The sequence below is a fragment of the Macaca fascicularis genome, chromosome 6 (assembly GCF_037993035.2).
Source record: "Macaca fascicularis isolate 582-1 chromosome 6, T2T-MFA8v1.1".
Classification (NCBI taxonomy): domain Eukaryota; kingdom Metazoa; phylum Chordata; class Mammalia; order Primates; family Cercopithecidae; genus Macaca; species Macaca fascicularis.
This window is the reverse complement of record NC_088380.1, coordinates 60,711,337-60,731,592: the sequence shown is the minus strand read 5'-3', so window position 1 is coordinate 60,731,592 and position 20,256 is coordinate 60,711,337. Positions and strand designations below refer to the sequence as shown.

General features: G+C 38.5%; 2 protein-coding genes across 7 annotated transcripts in view; one reads left to right on the top strand and one right to left on the bottom strand.

Annotated features, from left to right (window-relative positions):
• Positions 1-819, bottom strand: part of MTREX (Mtr4 exosome RNA helicase) — a 126,356-nt gene extending 125,537 nt beyond the window's left edge. For both annotated transcript variants that reach the window (XM_005556905.5, XM_045393716.3), the window contains exon 1: positions 658-819. In XM_005556905.5, the coding sequence (XP_005556962.1) occupies positions 658-791 (134 nt within the window). In that variant the 5' untranslated portion in view covers positions 792-819. The remainder of the gene's footprint in view (positions 1-657) is intronic.
• Positions 820-1,109: 290 nt separating this feature from the next.
• DHX29 (DExH-box helicase 29) overlaps positions 1,110-20,256 on the top strand; it is a 54,723-nt gene continuing 35,576 nt past the window's right edge. For 3 of the 5 annotated variants that reach the window (XR_010587373.1, XR_012413663.1, XM_005556906.4), the window contains exons 1-8: positions 1,110-1,412; positions 9,534-9,607; positions 10,817-10,930; positions 11,861-11,990; positions 12,981-13,126; positions 14,363-14,491; positions 18,483-18,609; positions 19,400-19,558. Coding sequence is in view for 3 of the 5 variants with exons in the window: in XM_005556906.4 (XP_005556963.3) it covers positions 1,232-1,412; positions 9,534-9,607; positions 10,817-10,930; positions 11,861-11,990; positions 12,981-13,126; positions 14,363-14,491; positions 18,483-18,609; positions 19,400-19,558 (1,060 nt within the window). In the remaining 2 variants the exon portion in view is untranslated. Of the gene's footprint in view, positions 1,413-9,533; positions 9,608-10,816; positions 10,931-11,860; positions 11,991-12,980; positions 13,127-14,341; positions 14,492-18,482; positions 19,074-19,399; positions 19,559-20,256 lie in introns of those variants that run through there. The other 2 variants (XM_065546267.2, XM_065546266.1) reach the window with 2 other exon arrangements.

Below are 20,256 nucleotides of genomic sequence, written 5' to 3'. Positions count from 1 at the left end.
CTTTCTGGTGGCTGTATGCACCAGTCTAAACATATGGGTAGGGTCCAGTAATTTTTAAATTTTTTCTCGATAAACTCACGGTAGCTAACATCCATTAGTGATAGCTAGCTGACCATGGTTAGGCACTTTACATGTATATCTCATTGAATCCTCACATCACCACCAGTGGTAGGCACTATTATCTCCATTTTACGGAAGAGAAAACTAGTACATTTTGGAGATTAAATGTCTCTCCCGTCTCATGTTATCATCTGCCTTTTCCCCTCCAAATCAATTCATATCATTTTTTTCTTAACTTTTTCACCCTTTACTCAATCATTCGTTTTGTTTATTAACGACTATGTGCCAGGTGTTGAGCTGGTGCTGTGGCTACAGAACCCAGAAGACAACCGCGAAGACGGGGATAGAAACAGTAACATCGACGTAAGGGAAGTGAAGCAGAAGCTCACGCTGCCTGCAGACACCACAAAACGCCAACACCCCGCTTCCTCGAAACAACATTCTTCCACCCTCTCCAACTTTTTTCTGGAACCCCTTAACTTCCCAACGCCCCTGAACGTACACTTCACTTTCTCGTGCTCCTTCCTAAGAGAGTAGTGTTTTCTTCCCCAGTACCGAGAAACAAAATAAAAGCAACAACTAGAACTTCTTCCTTACCCTGCCTTGTCTGCAGACCCTGGAGGCCCCTTCCATTTCCCCTTGTCCTTTTCCTTGTCTTTTTTGGTTCCCGCCTCATTGGTCGAGTCGCTCTCGAACACGCTAAACAGCTCATCTCCGAATGCGTCCGCCATCTTTCGGAGCTTTGAGAGCGAATCTCCCTCCTACCCACGATGCCCCGCGACCGAAGACGGTGACGTCTCGTGAAGGTTCAACAGTGGCCCGCAGGAGACAAAAGTAGTCGAGTCGCACGACCAACAAAAATGTTCTCGTGACGCCTTTTTTTCTCCCCCCCTGCTTTCCTTTCCTTTCCGACGAGAAGTGGATAAGCTGCTCAGTGGCTAAAGAGCGAGAGTGGCTCGCGGAGCCTGGCGTGTGGCAGGCAGCTGGCGACTCGAGGAGGCGGAGCCTGCTGAATTCGACCAATTGCGAGGCAGCGGTCGCCCCGGCCCGAGAAGCCCGGATCGAAGCTCAGGGTGGCGGCCCCGGGAGCCGGGGAATGTGAAGAGCTTTCGGCTGTGTAGTAGTAGCGCCCGGGCCTGGGCCGCGAAGGATCTTCTGCCGCAGCTGCAACATGGGCGGAAAAAACAAGAAACACAAGGCTCCAGCGGCCGCGGTGGTCCGAGCCGCCGTGTCTGCTTCCAGAGCCAAATCTGCAGAGGCTGGAATTGCCGGGGAGGCCCAAAGCAAAAAGCCGGTGTCGAGGCCGGCCCCCGCTGCCGCTGCCAGCGCCAGGGAGCCCCGTATCAAGCAAGGTACGAGGGGTCCCCCAGCCCCTGGCTGTCTGCGCTGAGACCCTGCTGGTTGTCCTGAGGAAAGGACCTTAGAACCCGGGAGGAGCTTCGGGCCCAACATTTCTATCTCCCAACACTCGGGCTGCTAGCTCCCCATGGGGTGGCCTTGTCTTAGATTAAAAGTCGAAGCTCTTTGGGCCTCCAAAATTCTGACAGTAACCCTGTTGCAGCCTGTCATCTCCCTTTTAATTCACACTTTTTCCCCTTCTAAAAACAAAATAATTGCATTAGCTTCTGTTTCAGCAGGGATCCATCCTGAGTACCATCTCAGCTAGCTACACTAATGCAAAGACGAGTACTGAGTGGAGTTCCTGACCTCCTGGTGCCAGCCAGCCCCATTTTCTGTCTGTCCTTCATATCATTTTCAGCAGCAATCTAGTCTCTCTATGCGTTCTGGAAAAATCAGTACTTAATAAAAATTACAGGACATACACACTGGTTACACATTGGTTACGTGTAACCTATTGTAAAATTGTCCGCGCTTGTTTCTGCCGCCATGTATTTTTGCTTACTGAACAAATTGATTTGACAACTCAACTTGTAGATGGCCGATTCCTGCTGCAGATGAGCAGGCCACTATTACGGTTGAGCTCAAAAGTTGAACAATTACATGCTGTTGTGTTCTTCTGGGGTTGTTTGCTTGTACTTATTGGAATATTCAAGAAATATTTGCTGAGCATTTATGTGTATATACGCAAATATTTAGTATGTATCTGATAAGATATGAGGAATGTGATGAGCAAAATAGAGACATCACCTCATGGAGCTTGCCAGTCTAATGTCAGAGATAGGCATTAACTGACAGATAACGCACACAGACATATTTATAGCCTTATAATAGATAAGTGCCACAAAGAAAAGCCTGGGAAGACAGTTTAACAGGGTAATCTAATTTTTCTGGGGATGAGCAGGTATCATGGATAGTGTCTGGAAATGTAACTGTTAAGCTGAGATCAGGAGGATGAAAAGGAGTTAACTCTGTGAAGCATGGCGAAATTAGTATTCCAGGCGGGGATAGTGAACATCATGTGTAAAAATTTTGCGTCAGGAAAGAGCTTAGGGCTCTTGAGGAATTCATAGAACATAAAGCATTGCCAAAGGAGGAAAAGAGATGAGACTGAAAAAGTAGGCAGGTACCAGACCTTTACCTAGAACTGGTGGAAACAGTTATTTGCCTTGCAATTTATTGTAGTGTTTTAGCTACAGAGTTAGTATGCTTGTAATTACAAATACATAGAATTTCTCCCTGACAACTGTGGCAGTTTTACTCTATGGATCAGCCTCTTTTTTACTTTTCCTTTGTCTTTTATTGACATTCCTGTGAATTATTTGAACTGATAGTCATTTGTTGTATTCTTTGGCTTCCCTTTCCTCCAGCCCCAAAATGTGACCCTTTCTCAAGGTGTCAATCCTTGACAGTATAGTTCACTCCTAAAGTCCTTCTAGGAGTGTTCATCTATTTCCATTACTTCTATCTTTTCCTTTATAGATGGCCTGTCTTTCAAGCTCAAGTCGGCAATTTATACATTTTCCTAGATCCTCTGACCCTATTTTTTGCAAGCATCTCAAATTTAACAGGGCTAGTACTAAACTACTCTTCTTTCCCCAAACTAACTTTTCCTTCGACTTCCTTGTTTCTGTTTTTCCATATTTCGCTTTGCATTTGTGTAGTTCACACCCTAGTCTAGGTACCTGTGAATTCCTGGAGTACCAACAAAGTCTTTTAATAGGTCTCCATAGCTGTGCTCATTTTGCTTCCTCCAGTTGGTCTTGCATATCAACATCAGACTGGTCTTTCAGAAATGCTGCTTTGGTCGTGTAACACTTCTTGTTTTCTTCCATGGCATCCTCACTGACTTTGCAATGAAGTCCAAATCATTTAGCTAGCTTCTAAAACCCTCTTTCTAGCCTTTTAATATTTCCTCTATTCAACCATAGCAAATCTGGTGTGTTTTCATTTCTCCAAATGGAGCTCTTGGCTTTCTTCTTCATATTTATTCTTGCCATGTTTTTCTTCATAGTGTGCAATCTGTCCCTAACATCGTCTACCAAAACCTTAAAATATCCATTTCAGAAATGACAACTCCCTTTTGAATTCTTCCTGCTATTCACAACTGACGTATCATAGTTGTTTAAATCATTCTTTTTGATAGTTAGGTCTTGCCTTATGATATGTAAAGAATTGTACATTTTATATATCCTACAAAATTACAGGAGGTAGGAACTGTTTTATGGATATGTGTTAACATTTCCCCAGTATCTACTCCAGTGCTGTGCATATCGTCATGAAGAAAATTTCTTGGATAACTGGTAAGGAAAGTTCAAAGGAATTATTAAGACCAAGAAATCAAGAGAAAAAAACTAGAGGTTATCTACTAAATTTGCACATAACTTTTGGGTTTATTTTGGGGTGCTTTTAATATATAGTATAACATATAATAAATCTATTTTGGAGAAAAAAAGTGGAAAAATGCTCAACTCTGTGTGGTTCCTAATGTAGATGTAATGGTTCTACTCTACTTCCATCCCTCCTTATCTTTCCAGTTTGAAGGATTGTACACAGCACAGCTGGTCAAAATTGTCCTCTATCGTAGAGGTACATAATTACCAAATGGCTTGCACAATTTGGGGTATTCTTACCACTCTTTTTTTTTTTTCATTTCATTTGTTCATCAAAGAATTTTTGAAGAGGCCAAATAGGGAGGAGGGTAGGGAGAGGTTCAGTATTAAATAGGATGGTCACGGAAGGAAGGCATCATATAAGAAGGTGACATTTGAGGAAAGGAGGCAGGTAAAGTAGTTACACAGATGACTGGGTAAAGAGCCTTCTGGGGAGAGGGAACAGAAGGGCCTTGAGATGCAAGCCTGGAGTGTTACAGGAATGGCAAGACCTTTCCCCATCTTTCTTTTACTGTCCTCCCCTTTGCCTTTTCTTTCTTCTTTCCATTCCTGTGCTTTCGCTTTAGAAGTGCCACTTCATTAGCCTAATTATAATTAAGCTGCTTTATCATGTTATAACTGAGACCAAAATAAGAGGTTCAGTAATTTTTCTCTTCCAACCAAGAGGCTTGTGTTTCTGAAAATTCTTGAACCTAGTTGAGGCTTAAAATTTTAAGAGGGGAATAAGAATGAGGAATGGATGTCACAAATTTATAAAAGCCATTATAATTTTCTTTTTTAGGGTCACCAAAATAGGAAAAGTGCTATGAGGAACAGAAAATGGTGACTTGGTAAAGATTAAATGGAGAACAGAGGGTCTATTTTGGTTTGGAATAGGAATAGCTTCCCTTAGAAAACATTTAAACTGAGATGATCTGCAGAGTATTTGTGGCAGAGGGAGAAACAAGCCTAAAGACCCTAAGGTGGAAACAAGTTTGACATGTTGTAAGAAGATAGTGCTGTGTGGCTGGAGTGAAGGAAAAAAGAGTTAAAATGTGGCTGGAAGTCTGGGAAGGAGCCAGAGCAAGTGCAATGGGAAGTGGGGGCCGGTGTTGGTATTAAGTAAAGGAGAAACTTTAGCTGGTTTACATTTCAAAATGATTAGTCAGGCAGCCCTGGCGGTATGTACTTCCTCATAGGCCTTAATTGCTCAGACTACATCAGTTCACCCTCATCTATTCTCTTGGCACTCTGCACTTCCCCTTTATTACTCATTTGAGTAATTAGTTGCTTACTAATTATATTACTGTTCCAGATTATAAGCCCCATGAGGACAGGGACTGGATCTGTTTACCACCAGAGTCCCTGTTTTGGTCCCTTGCTTGATTAACCATTCTGCAGATGTACACACTGTTGATCAGAAGGGAATCAGAGTGCTAACAACTCAAAGTGAATGTCTTAGTCATAGTGCGTCATTAGCATTGTTTTTTCCTTTAAAATACAGTATAAAAAGAATATGTAGCAAAAGAAAAGAATATTGGGCAATAAGAAACTGATTCTAGTTGATTTTTTTTTTAAATTAGCTGAGTCATTTTGAGGAAATCAGTTTGTCTATGCTTCAACTTTAATGTAATAAATATTTTTGAGAGCCAGCTATATATGTTGCATCGTCCCATGACCTTTCATTTATAAATTTGGAATTCATAATACTTTGCCTTGGAGATACTGCATACTAACATCCTTACTTCCAGTCAGATTTCCAGTAACTTCCACCATCTTTAACACAAGATCAAAAATTGTAAAAGTCTCCAGGCAATAAGGAAAGTAGCTGTCATAAATCTTATGCACTTTACTTGGCAAAAGTGAATGTGGCCCAGTGAATGTTCCTTGATTTCTCTGATCATTTTTCAGAAATTCAGCTCTTTTATTTACCCTCTGGAAGTTTGCAGTATAAGCCCATTTCAAGGAAGTGATACAGTTGAAACTCTTAGGTGAATTGTTTGGAGGAGACAAATGAGAATTTACTTTAATCTTTTCAACTGGGTAAATTAAAAACCAACCAGTTTGTTTTTTTGTTTTTGTTTTTGTTTTTGAGATAGGGTCACTCTGTCGTCCAGTGGGTCACTACAACCTCTGCCTCCCAGGCTCAAGCAATCCTCCCATCTCAGCCTCCCAAGTAGCTGGGATTACAGGCACAAGCCACCACACCTAGCTAATTTTTTTGTATTTTTTGTGGAGATGGGGTTTCACCATGTTGCCCAGGCTGGCATTTTTAAAGGAATTTACAGTCTTACTCTTGTCAGTAACACATCAACTTTGAACTGTTTCTCCGTGTAATCTTCGTAACGGACTGCTCATCTATCTATAACTTTTTAAAAGGGTTATAACTGGGGTCTCTTGATGCATTTGGGGACCTCTAAAACTGCATGGTAAATTTGTTCACAAGCTTACTATAATTGATAAGATCCCCTAGGAATAGTTAAAGACTACTAAATATATACTCTCCTTTATGACCGTTGGCATGAATTTATGAGAGAGATTGCTAGAATTAAGGTAAAGTTTGAGACTAGAAGATAAGGAAACTAACAATACTATACCAGAGTTGTTATTATCTTTTTACATATGCCAGGTAGCTTTGGGTACCTCCGACATAACTATAGCACAGCACTAATTCAGAGAACCACAAATGTTTCTCTCAGACTGCCCACATGTACAAGTTAATTTCAAGTAGTTATTCTCAAAAACTTTTATTCTTTTAAAATATCTAATTATATTAGCTACCATCTTAAAACGAAGAACTTAATGTAACCCAGCAGAGAGTAAAGTCTTTGACTTTAAAATCATAAGAACATTTAATGTTTAAATGTCTCAAAGTAGAAAAAATACTTTTTTTATTTTAAGGTGTATAAAAACCATGCAAGTAGATTTATGATTCTGGAATCATTATCTTTTTATTTATTTATTTATTTTTTGAAATGGAGTTTCATTCTTGTTGCCCAGGCTGGAGTGCAATGGCGCAATCTCGGCTCACTGCCACCTCCACCTTCTAAGTTCAAGCGATTCTCCTGCCTCAGCCTCCCGAGTAGCTGGGATTAGAGGCATGCGCCACCACGCCGGGCTGATTTTGTATTTTTAGTAGAGATGGGGTTTCTCCATGTTGGTCAGGCTGGTCTCGAACTCCCGATCTCAGGTGATCCACCCACCTTGGCCTCCCAAAGTGTTGGGATTACAGGCGTGAGCCACCACACCTGGCCTGGGATCATCCTTATACAGCAGTGGTTCTCCAAGTGTGCTCAGTAGGTCCTAAGGAACCTGAGACTTGTTTGCCAAGGGCTCCATGAAGTGAAAACTATTTTCATAATAATTCTGAGATGTTATTTGCCATTTTTCATGCTCATTTTCTCATGATGATGCAGTGAGGTTGTCCAGTGGCTACATGTTGTGTAATGTTACAGCAGATTGAATGCAGAAGCCAGATGTTATGAACTGAATGTCGGTGTCCTCCAGAAATTCGTGTGTTTTTCAACATACCCACAGTGTGGCTATAATTGGAGATAAGGACTGTAAGGAAGTACTAAGGTTAAATGAGATCATAGGGATGGGGCCCTGATCCAACAGGATTAGTGTCCTTATGAGATACCTAAAAGAGCTCAGTTTCTCTGAGTAAGCACAGAGAAAAAAAGCCATCTGAACATATAGCAAGATGGTGGCCACCTACATGCCAAGAGAAGAGGCCTCGGAATGAAACCTACCTTGCTGATACCTTAATCTTGGACTTCCCAACCTCCAAAACTATGAGAAATAAATTTCTGATGGTAAAGCCATCCAGCAGTCTGTAGTATTTTGTTGTGGCACTCTGAGCAGACTAAGATACCAGGTATTAAAGAGATTTGCAAAAATGGAAATTTTTTTTTGTCTTGAAAAATATAGTCATTTCATCAAAAGCATCATTTATATTTACGTAACGGGTTTATTTTTATTAATATTATTGTTTTGTTGAGGTTCTTTTGTTTGTTTTTTTGAGACAGAGTCTCCCTCTGTCGCCCAGGCTGGAGTGCAGTGGTGCAGTCTCGGCTCACTGCAACCTCTGCTTCCTGGGTTAAAGCAGTTCTCCTGCCTCAGCTTCCCAAGTAGCTGGGATTACAGGCATGCATCACCAGGCCCAGCTAATTTTTGTATTTTTAGTAGAGATGGGGTTTTGCCATGTTGGCCAGGCTGGTCTCAAACTCCTGACCCCATGTGATCTGCCTGCCTCAGCCTCCCGAAGTGCTGGGATTACAGGCATGAGCCACCACACCTGGCCTATTATTATTATTATTAGAGACAGGGTCTCACTCTGTCGCCCAGGCTGGAGTGCAGTGTTGCAGTCACAGCTTACTGCAGCCACTACTGTAGCCTTGAACTCCTGAGTTCAAGCAGTTTTCCTGCCTCAGCCTCTGGGACTTCAGACATGCTACCACGGCTGGATAACTTTTGTAGAGGCGAAGTCTCACTATGTTGCCCAGACTGGTCTCAAACTCCTGGGCTCAAGGGATACTCCCACCTCAGCCTCCCAAAGTGCTGGGATTACAGGCAAGAGCCACTGCACCTGGCCAGATTTATTATTTTCAGTGAATGAATGAATATTTTAAAATTTCCCTTTTAATTTATAATATGCTAAGTATCAACAGACATAACCCACATAAACAAAAACTATTTGTATCCTCAGTAATTTTTAAGAGAGTAAGGGGTCATGAGACCAAAAGTTTGAAAATAATGTGTATTGCTTCCTGGTTACTCATTGTTAGAGGATTGAGACTAGACAGCATTTCTGTTCACTGGAACAGACTTGGCAACTGTAGTGGGTTGAGTGAGTAGTGTCCCCCCAAATATTCATGTCCACCTGGAACCTCAGAATGTGACCTTGTTTGGAAATAAGCTCTACATATCTATGGAGCTTGAGATGAAATTATACTAGATTTAGGATGATCCCTAAATCCAATGATGAGTGTCAAGAGAAAGGAGAGGGAAATTTGGACCCAGAGACAGGGAAGAAGGCTGTGTGAAGGAGGAGGCAGAGACTGGTGTTATGCTGCCACCAGAAGCTGGAAGAGGGAAGGAAGGATTCTTACCTAGAGCCTTCAGAGAGAGTATGGTCCTGCTCACACCATGATTTTGGACTTCTGGCTTCCAGAATTGTGAGAGAATAAATTTCTGTTGTATTTAGCCATCAAGTTTGTGGTAATTTGTTATGGCAGCCCTAGGAAACTATAGCAACCCTGGACTTCAAGGAGATAAGATGATAGAAACTCCCACCTCCCTTTTCACTTAGCATACCACCTTCAAGAAAGAGTGCTTTTTCTTTAAAATTGTCCATCTACTCTGCCAACCATCATATCTTCTGAGAAGTTTTGCCTCAGCTAAGTGCTAGGAGAAAAGCATCAGACTAAAAGATCGGAGGATAAAGATAGATTTAACCTAAAAGATATGTAGGCATTTGCATTTTATGAGAAACTGATTAACATGGAGGAATGCTAATTGGCAAAATGTTTAAAATTTAGAGAGGATATTGCTACCTACTAGATTGAGTTATTTGGTGAAGTATTGGGGGGGAAAAGCTGAAATCAAATATTTAATATTTAGCATTCTTTAGAGGAAAATTAAAATAATGTAATAGATATTAATCATTAAATTGCCTTGTCTATTTGTTTGTGTTATTTACAGGTCCAAAAATTTATAGTTTTAATTCTGCAAATGATTCTAGTGGTCCTGCAAATCTGGATAAATCTGTTTTGAAAGTAAGTAACCAAGGTTTTGAGTCATTTCCAGAAATGTTCCCCCCTTTTTTCCCCAAAAAAAGATGTATCCTTAAATGTAAGAAAATGATGGAGTGTTTTAAATTTTTGTAAATAGTACTCTAAGAGCTAATCTCTACTAAAAAGAAGTAAATCATACACATATGTTGAGAGACTGTAAGAAATGAAGGAAGGTCTGGTTAAGATCTAAACTTCTAAGCATGGCATATACATTTTTTCAGGTCTGTCTTAGAATACCTTTTCATCCTCCTCTCTACTACTCTGATCTTTATTTAATATTTTAGTTCATGGGACATCTCATGAATATCTCTTTTGTTCTTCTAAATCTGTGATTTTACAACTTCAAGCTTTTACCCATGTACTCTCTGCCTAGAGTGCCCTTATTTCCCGTTTTTATTTGTCAACCTCTGTGACCTCTATGAAGTCCTTTATAACTCATCAAGTTGATTTTCTTGGTGATTCTGCTATTACTTGATATATCATTTTTGAGAATTGGCATGCTGGGTTATAATTTGTCTCTTTATATATATTTTTTGGGCTAGACTGCGAATTTCTGAATTATATTTTTGGGCTGTTTATAGTAGGCATTTAGTTAAAAAAGTAATAAATGGAAGATATTTTTGTAAGTAGATGCTTGTGTACTTTTAGGTCAAAAATAACAAAAGAACAGAAAATAAAATGCCTAGTAGGAAAAAGTAGGAATCAAAGTCTAGAAGCCAAAAGAATTTGTGTAGCTTCTTATTATATATTTAGTTTTCAGTTTTACTTGTTATACCTCTTTTTAGTGTAGCATTCATTCTTTTAGGTTGTGTGCTTGCGCTGGTTTACATTAAGGCAGATTTCTGGGCTCCCTACAAGAATTCTGATTCAGTATGTTTGGGATAGAGCTTAGGAATCTGTCTTTGTGACAACAACCCAAGGGTAGTCCAAGGACAATGTCTTGTGACATTGCCCTTGAGAGGCTTTTCCTTGCCATGTGTTATCTTGTTGCTTTTTTCGTGCCACATTTTTTCTTAAAGAAATGATAGGAATGTGGTCAAATGGGTGGTAGTCCAAAAAATGATAATTACTGTATCTGATTTTAGCTGAAATTTTGGGGTTGGTTGGCAGGAATATAGAAAACTGTATGATAAGCTTTTAATTTTTTAATAATTTAGCTTCTAAATGATATGACCTTTTTGGCCTTAACAGGTGGTAATTAATAACAAACTAGAGCAAAGAATTATTGGAGTGATCAATGAGCATAAAAAGCAAAATAATGACAAAGGAATGATTTCTGGAAGACTTACTGCCAAAAAATTGCAGGTATTTTGCAAACTTTTTTAACTTCCTTAGTTTTAGTGAAGCATTTTTAGACAGCTCCTCATGTGAGATAAAAAATGGCTTTACAACTTCCATTGAGATTTTATATAGATCATGTCCATCTCTTAGAGAAGGAATTGTGCACACATTAAATCAAGGAGGTGCAAGTGCACACATTAAAATGGTGATATGAAAATTAAGGTATATCCCCAGAATTATACTATTTAGCACCTACTATGTTAGATTCTGTGCTGGGCACTTTGTTTACATTTTCTCTGACACAACAGTCCTATGAGGTAGATGTATTTGGTTCCATTTTTTCAAGTGAAATAATTGAGGCTTGCAAAGATGACATAAATGATACTGTAAGGTTACTAGTAAACAGGGTCTGGATTTGAACCCAGCTCTGCCTAACCATAATGATTATGCTTTAGAAAGTATGTTAAAATGCTTTATCTTTATGTATAAAGATATTCACTGAACCACAGCTTGTAATAAACAAAAAAAAATATCCTAAGTGTTCAGCCATAGAAAAATATAAAATTAAATTAGGATATGTCCACCCAGTGGAATGTTATGTAACTATTCAAAGCGATGATGCAGAGTTTCTACTAACTTTGGAAGGTGCTTATGTTATATTATAATGTTAAGTGAAATCTATTTTTACAAAATCATGGAAAAATGACTAAAAGAAATATACTACATTTAGTATCTTTGGACAGTGAAAATATGAATAATTTCTCGTGGTTCTCTTTTTTAAAGATCTCTGGTTTCCAAATTCTTAATAAACACATTTCATTTTTAACTGAGAAAAAAAAGATTGTTTTGAAATTATAATTTGTGTCAAAGTTTCTGGTTTAAAATGAATGGAATAGTTAGTAATATAGGAAGGGAACTGACAAATGTGACTTTTTTTATATTTGCTTGTCATAGGATTTATACATGGCTTTACAAGCATTTTCATTTAAGACAAAGGACATTGAAGATGCCATGACCAATACACTCTTATGTGGAGGTGACCTTCATTCTGCCTTGGATTGGCTCTGTTTAAACCTTTCAGATGGTAAACAGTATCATTAAATTCTTTCAGTTTCTAAAACCTTTTGAAGTCGTTTTGGTATTTGTATCAACCTTTTGGCTCATACTCATATTTTTTCACTGTCATAATTATTTACTTTTAAAGTGTTCTTACTTCTGTTCTTTTCAGGATATTTTCCTTAGAGATTGTGACCTATGCAAGAAAATACTATGTTTTGTGTTCAGTTGTTGATTGATATTTTGCTATGTCCTTAATACAAGGTTTGCGTGTCTCCTGGTTTTTGGTTTAGAAATTAGGACTGTCGGCCCGGCACAGTGGCTTAAGCCTGTAATCCCAGCACTTTGGGAGGCCGAGGCAGGTGGATCACCTGAGGTCGGGAGTTCGAGACCAGCCTGACCAACATGGAGAAACCCCGTCTCTACTAAAAATACAAAATTAGCTGAGTGTGGTGGCACATGCCTATAATCCCAGCTACTAGGGAGGCTGAGGCAGGAGAATTGCTTGAACCTGGGAGGTGGAGGTTGCAGTGAGCTGAGATCGTGCCATTGCACTCCAGCCTGGGTAACGAGTGAAACTCTGTCTCAAAAAAAAAAAAGAAATTAGGACTGTCCTTGGATATATAGTATTTTATTAAGCAGAGGATCATGATTGTAATCTTTGGCAACAATTTGGAGTGCAAATGGCTTGTGGTGACTGAGGATGCTACCACATGCTATGGCAGACAGCCAAAGAGTGGGAAGGATTAAGATCTTATGACAATTTAGGAGCCTAACTTTGAGGGTGAAATAATGACCAAATAGAAGAGGGTTAGCTATCATCTGATGAATATGTTCACTTCTAGTTTGACAAATAAAACCAGGTTCATCTTAGGATTTCTGTTCTTAGGAGATGAGGGAATAGAAGAAAATTAGGTGCTCTGAGTCTAGACAAGGTTTACAAATGCTTAACAAATATTTGTGTGTTTTATGTATCATATGCCTGTTTATTTTCAGCGTCGTTTCTTTTATTTTTAAGATGCACTTCCTGAAGGATTCAGTCAGGAATTTGAAGAGCAACAACCTAAAAGTAGGCCTAAATTTCAGTCTCCTGAAATACAAGCCACTATTTCACCTCCATTGCAACCTAAAACCAAAAAACATGAAGAAGACCCTAAGATTAAGGTAATTTAAGAATTAAGCATTTAAAGTTGTGTAAAATCAGAATGGAGCACATGTAACTGTTCAAAGAGTATAAATATTAGGTTTCTGTAACATTTTTACTTCTTACAAATAACTAATTGGTTTGCCAGACTTTTCTATCACTGTCTTAGTTATCATTATATAACAAACCACCCCAAAATGTAGTGGCTTAAACCAACTATTGTTTCTCATGATTCTGCAGTCTGTGCTGGGCTCAACAAGGTGGTTCTTCTGTTCCAGGAAGAATCTTCCAGGGCTGGGACATCCAAAGTGACTTCTTCACTCCCATGACTAAGCTGGAGGCTAGCCAGGCATCCCTCTGTCTACGTGTTTTTTCTACATGACTAGCTTGGGTTTCCTCACATATAGTGGTCTTAGGGTGGCTGGACTTCTTTTTTTTTTTTTTTTTTTTTTTGAGACGGAGTCTCGCTCTGTCGCCCAGGCTGGAGTGCAGTGGCCGGATCTCAGCTCACTGCAAGCTCCGCCTCCCGAGTTCACGCCATTCTCCTTTCTCAGCCTCCCGAGTAGCTGGGACTACAGGCGCCCGCCACCTTGCCCGGCTAGTTTTTTGTATTTTTTAGTAGAGGCGGGGTTTCACCGTGTTAGCCAGGATGGTCTCGATCTCCTGACCTCATGATCCGCCCGTCTCGGCCTCCCAAAGTGCTGGGATTACAGGCTTGAGCCACCACGCCCGGCCTGGCTGGACTTCTTATGGCATCTGGCTTCCAAGAATATTTTAAGACAATAAGCCAAAATGTACAAATTCTTATTAAGCTCCTGCTTTATCATTCTTGCTAATGTCCCATTGACTGAAGCAAGTCACATGACCAAGCCCAGAGTCTGTGGAAGAAAATCACAGATGAATGTGAATAATGGGACTGTAATTCATTAAGGCATTACACTTAAATACTCTGCATATTGTAAAATGTCTATGGAAAAAATAATCCTCATAAAACCAGTGTTTTTAAGGAATAACAGTAGTTTTTAACAGTTCTCATTTCATTCTTTTTTACCACTTTATATAAATATATTCTTTGGATTTTGCAATTGTAAATTTCTTAATGTTGAGGTCAATTTGTCCTTCACTGAGCAATAAAGAATAACAGCTTATATATGTCTGCTGTTTTTGAGTGTGAGGAAATTGTAAAAGCAGTGACAAGATAGTTTTGACACCTTTTTCTAACTTTGGTTTTTCAGATATTTGTTTTCTCTTTCTAGCCAAAAAAGGAAGAAAAAAATACGGAAGTAAATATGAAAGAGTGGATTTTACGATATGCTGAACAACAAAATGAAGAAGAAAAGAATGAGAATTCTAAAAGTTTAGAAGAGGAGGAAAAATTTGACCCTGTGAGTAGAAATTTGTATTAGGCTTCTAACTGGATGTTCCTAAGTAGGATATATTTACTTTTCTGAGCCTTAGTTTGCTCATTTGTAAATTGGAAATGTACCTCTAAAGGGCTGATGTGAAGATTAAATAAAATAACACTTAGGTAAAAACTTAGCAGAAAGTTAACTGCTCAAAAGATGTTAATTACATTTCTCATGTTTAAAGAGATAATCATCAAATATTTTAAAATGATTTTTATGAGTAAGGAGCATGCTAAATTCTTTAGATAATATTAAAAAGGCACATTCCTTTACAGAAGTTCATGGTTGAGAGAGAATAACATAGACATCATATGGTAAGATAGAAATATAAGGCAGAAAATATACTAAGTCAAAAAAGCAAGGTATGGGAAATACTGTAATATATATATCTGACAAAGGACTTCTATACATAATTATATAAAGAAGCTTTAAAAATAGACACCTCACAAAAGTAGATTAAATTAGAGAAATGAAAATGAAAACTTAAATGAGATACCACTATATATCCATCAGAATGGCTAAAACTAAAAAGATCAGTAATACTAAATGTTAGGAGGAATGTAGAGCAACTGGAATACTCATATTGCTAATGGGAATGTAAAGCTAATGGAAATGTAAAATGGTACAGCCACTTAGAAAAACTCATCCTTTCTCATAAAGTTAAACAAATACTTGTCATGTGACCCAACAATTTTATTTCCAGGTATTAAGAAAAATTAAAGGCCGGGCGCGGTGGCTCAAGCCTGTAATCCCAGCACTTTGGGAGGCCGAGACAGGCGGATCACGAGGTCAGGAGATCGAGACCAGCCTGGCTAACACGGTGAAACCCCGTCTCTACCAAAAAAATACAAAAAAAACTAGCCGGGTGAGGTGGCGGGCGCCTGTAGTCCCAGCTACTTGGGAGGCTGAGGCAGGAGAATGGCGTAGACCCGGGAGGCGGAGCTTGCAGTGAGCTGAGATATGGCCACTGCACTCCAGCCTGGGCGACAGAGCAAGACTCCGTCTCAAAAAAAAAAAAAAAAAAAAATTAAAACATTTCTTCAGAGACTTGTACACAAATGTTCATAGCAGCTTTATTTGTATTAGGCAAACACTGCAAACAGCCCATATGTCTGTCAACAGGCAAATGGTAGATGTTGCAAAACAGCATGTGTAATCTGATGAATTCGTTTGTGTAAAAGAGAAAATACATATAGCTACGTATTTGCTTTTTTACATAAGCAAAGAAAACATCTGGGAAGAGACACAAGAAGCTGTTACTGGTGATTAGGACCAGGGTGGTATAGTGGGATGGAGAATTCTTCTTTATATTCTTCTGTATATCTAAGTTTTTTAAAACCTTGTTCCTGTATTAAACTAATATAAGTGAAATATTTAGGGAAGTATAAGTCTACTTTGAGATTTGGAGAGAGAAGAGGTCTCTTCTGATTGGAGCATTAAGTCAAGACTTCAAAGAGATGGGACCTAAAGGATGCGCAGAGTTCAGACAGGCAAAGAAAGATGGGAAGATGGCCCACATGTGTGAAATACTGTGAACAAGGGTACAGATGTGGAATTGTACAAGGAGCCTTTCAGTAATAAAAAATGGATGAGCATATGTAGAGATAAGATGTACAGATGAGTACTGGTAGATAGGAGTAAACAGGTGAGTTCACCTGAGACTGGAAGATTTCGATGTCCAGAAGGTGATTTTGACACTTTTCCTTGAAAGTAAAGAGCCACTACAGATTTAGGGGCAGGTGACTCACAAGAAGAATGATATTTTAGGTCAAGCTTAGTAGTATTTGAGGTGGTTTGGAATACTGAGTGATGTTTAGGACAATTTGGAAAGTGTAGGGAGGCCATTATAGTAGCTATTGCACTTGCTCAGGTAATAAAGGCTCATATCGGTAATTGGAAAGGAAGAGAAACATTTGTAAAGCAAGAATCAATAGAAATTGATGATTTACGGAATATAAAGGCTAAGGAAGATTTCTTCAGAGAAGATATACAAATCACCAGTAAGTATATGAAGAAATGCTCAATATTACTAATCATTAGGGAAATGCAAATCAAAACCACAGTGGCATACCACTTCACACCCGTTAGGATGTCAGCTATCAAAAAAACTGGAAATAATAAATGTTAACAGGAATGTAGCGAAATTGGAACCCTGTGTACTATTGGTGGGAATATAAAATGGTGCAGCCATTGTGGAAAACAGTTTGGTAGTTCTTCAAAAAATTAAAAATCGAATTACCATATGATCCATTAATTCCATTTCTGGGTATGTACTCAAAAGAATTGAGAGCAGAGTCTTGGAGGAGGTATTTGTACACTGTGTTCATAGCAGCATTATTCACAATAGCTAAAACGTGGAAGCAATCCAGTATCTACCAGTAAAACAAATGAATAGGTAAAATGTGGCATGCACATAAAACTGAATAGTATTGAACCTTAAAAAATAAGGAAGTTCTGGTACATGCTACAACACGGCTGGACCTTGACCAACTATATGCTAAGTGAAATATGCCAATCACAAAAAGACAGATACCATATGATTTCACTTATATAACGTCCCTAAGTCAAATTCATAGAGACAAAGTAGAATGGTGGTTGCCAGGGGCTGGTGGGGGATGGCAGAATGGGGAGTTAATGCTTAATGGGAATAGAGTTTCATGTTTGCCAGATAAAAATGTTCTGAAGATGGATGGTGGTGATGGTTGTACAACGTCATGAATGTATTTAATACCACTGAACTGTACACTTAAAAATGGTTAAGATGGCACATTTTATCGGGGAAAAATGTGCCAAAGATGGCAAGAGGTGCGTAAATGGAGGGATGGTGGTATCACTGCCAAGTACAGGAAAGATGGAAAGGATAAGTATTATATGAGTGAATTTGAGGTGGTAGCTAACCCTTCTGTCTGTTACACTGATATTTGTATTGATATTTGTCTCTACACAAAATGGTACCAAAATTCAGCTAGATATGCTTGCTTAATTGTCTCTTTTTCCTTCTTTTATCAGTTATGTTTCCTTCTCCAGTCCATAGTTTTATGCTTCTAATCTGCTGTCACTTATTAACCTAAGGGGGAGAAAAACAGTAATTTGAGTTTAACTTTAAACTTCTTAGTTTTTGCTCAGGAGTCAAGTCATGTCCTTGAGGGTTATGACATCCATTTTCCTCAAAAGCCATTTTTTTCCTGTCTTCCATAAGATAGAGATTATGTGAAGTTAACTTTCAGATGAGTATTATTATTACTGCATGAATAATCCTTTAAACACACATACTTATGAAACGATTTTTTTTTTTTTTTAGGGACAGAGTCTTGTTCCGTCACCCAGGCTGGAGTGCAGTGGTACTATCTCAGCTCACTGCAGCCTCTGCCTCCCAGGTTCCAGTGATTCTCTTGCCTCAGCCTTCTGGGTAACTGGGATTATAGGCACCCACCACCACGCCCGGCTAATTTTTGTATTTTCAGTAGAGGTGGGGTTTCACCATGTTGGCCAGGCTGGTCTCGAACTCCTGACCTCAGGTGATCCGCCCGCCTTGGCCTCCCAAAGTGCTGGGATTATAGGCGTGAGCCACACCACCTGGCTGAAACAATTTTTATAGAAATGAGCTCTACTTTTTATTCTGCACTTTGCTTTAGTTTACTAACACGTCAAGGAAGTTTCTCTATGTGGGTCACCCTCTTTCTTTTGCTAATCTTATTTTATTTTCTAATGACTAAATAGTCTTCTCTGTAGAGATGTTTCATATATGATTTCCAGTTTTTCTTTTACAGTCAGTGCCTCACCAAACATCTATGCACCTGCAAATCTGTGCATTTGTTTTATTTCTCTATGAAAAATTCCTAAAAGTAGATTTGCCAGATCAAAGGATAAGGTAAAAATATCACAGATTTTGATACAGTAAATTGACCATAGATATACTAATCTTGCTCTTCTTTTTTTGTTCCCCCTCCTATTGTTTTATTTGGAACAGAACGAAAGGTACTTACATCTTGCAGCAAAACTGCTGGATGCAAAAGAGCAAGCAGCTACCTTTAAACTAGAAAAAAACAAGCAAGGCCAAAAAGAGGCTCAAGAAAAAATAAGGAAATTTCAAAGAGGTAAACACTTTCAAATACTTAGATGTATAAATGTAATTGTCTTCTATTTGTTGGCCTTCCTGGAATGGATGATGCTACCTTTTAATATGTCTGCCCTTTTCTAACAGTTTATACATGGGATTAGCAGACTTTTTAAATAATAAGGTAAGTAGTAAATACTGTGGACTTCATAGGCCATACAGCCTCTGTTACAACTATTCAAATTTGCTGTTACAGCACAAAAGCAGCCATAGACCATACAAAAATGAATGGCTATGTTCTAATCAGACTTTCTTTATGGATACTATAAATTTCTAATCATTGTATCATGTCACCAAATGTTCTTATAACCACTTGAAAATGTAAACACCATTCTAGCTTGCAAGCCATACAAAAACAGGCAGTGGACTAGATTTGGCCTAGAAGACATTGTTTGCCAACCTATGATTTTTACACCATAAAATATCGTCATTCAAGAAAGAAAGGTGAATACAATTCCATGAGTATTTGTAATGAAGATGTTTGTGTTTCCAGGCTTATTATACCTATTAAATAATTTATTTTAAAATTTTTGTATGTGTTGTGAAAATTAATAAATTGCCTCTGATTCCTGCACAGATTCCTAATAGGAATTATTAAGTAATTGGCTACAAGGAAAAAGAAGGAATGCAGTTTTTTTTAACCATTTTTAAAAATAAGGCGTGAAAACCATGTAACTCTTTGTGTATAAATACCAAAAAAGTAAACAAATAAAAGATAAATAACTGTTTTTTTAAAACTGTGAAACTAAACATTATATTTTTTCTGGTAGAAATGGAAACATTAGAAGACCATCCAGTATTTAACCCAGCCATAAAGATTTCACATCAACAAAATGAAAGGAAAAAGCCTCCTATAGCCACAGACGGAGAAAGTGCATTGAATTTTAATGTATTTGAAAAATCTGCAGCTGCTAGTGAAGAAGAGAAAGGTAAAATTAAGGGAAGATGGTCAGGGTGTAATTTATAAATAATACATGTCAAGGAATATATAATGGTAAAATTTGTTACTTTGCATTCTGGCAAAGTACATAAGATTGGCAGTGAAGTTACACTTCATAAGCTGTCTTGAAAAAGTATTAACAATTATGATAACATATATGTACAGCATTTTGTCATTACAAATAAATATCTTGCCTCAGTCTCATCTCTCTCTGATTCATCTCTAGACTGCTGCCAGAGTTATCTTTCTATAATACAGATCTAAATGTGAGTTTCCTGCCACAAACCTTTAATGGCTGCGAGCCTACTGACATCAGTAACAAGTCCAAATCTCTTAGCATGGCATTCTGGATCTTTTGCATTCTGCCACAATCTACTTTTCTACCTTATTCCCTTGGCTTATTACTCCAGCCACATTACTCTTTAAAACATTGGCTGTTTTATGGTTTCATTACTTTGCTCATCTTCTTATCCCCTACTTGGCCAACCTGTTCCCAGCTCAAGGCTTAGTGCAAACAGCTCCTCTTCCCTAAGCCCTCCCTAACTCCTTCCATACCACCAGACAAGTAATCATGTACTTCTTTGTGCTCCCAAGTTAATTATTTTTTTAAAAATTGTTTTGGGTTAATTATTGATATAGCAAGTACAGTATTTATCAGTTTGTATTTTAGTTTTTAAAAGACCATTC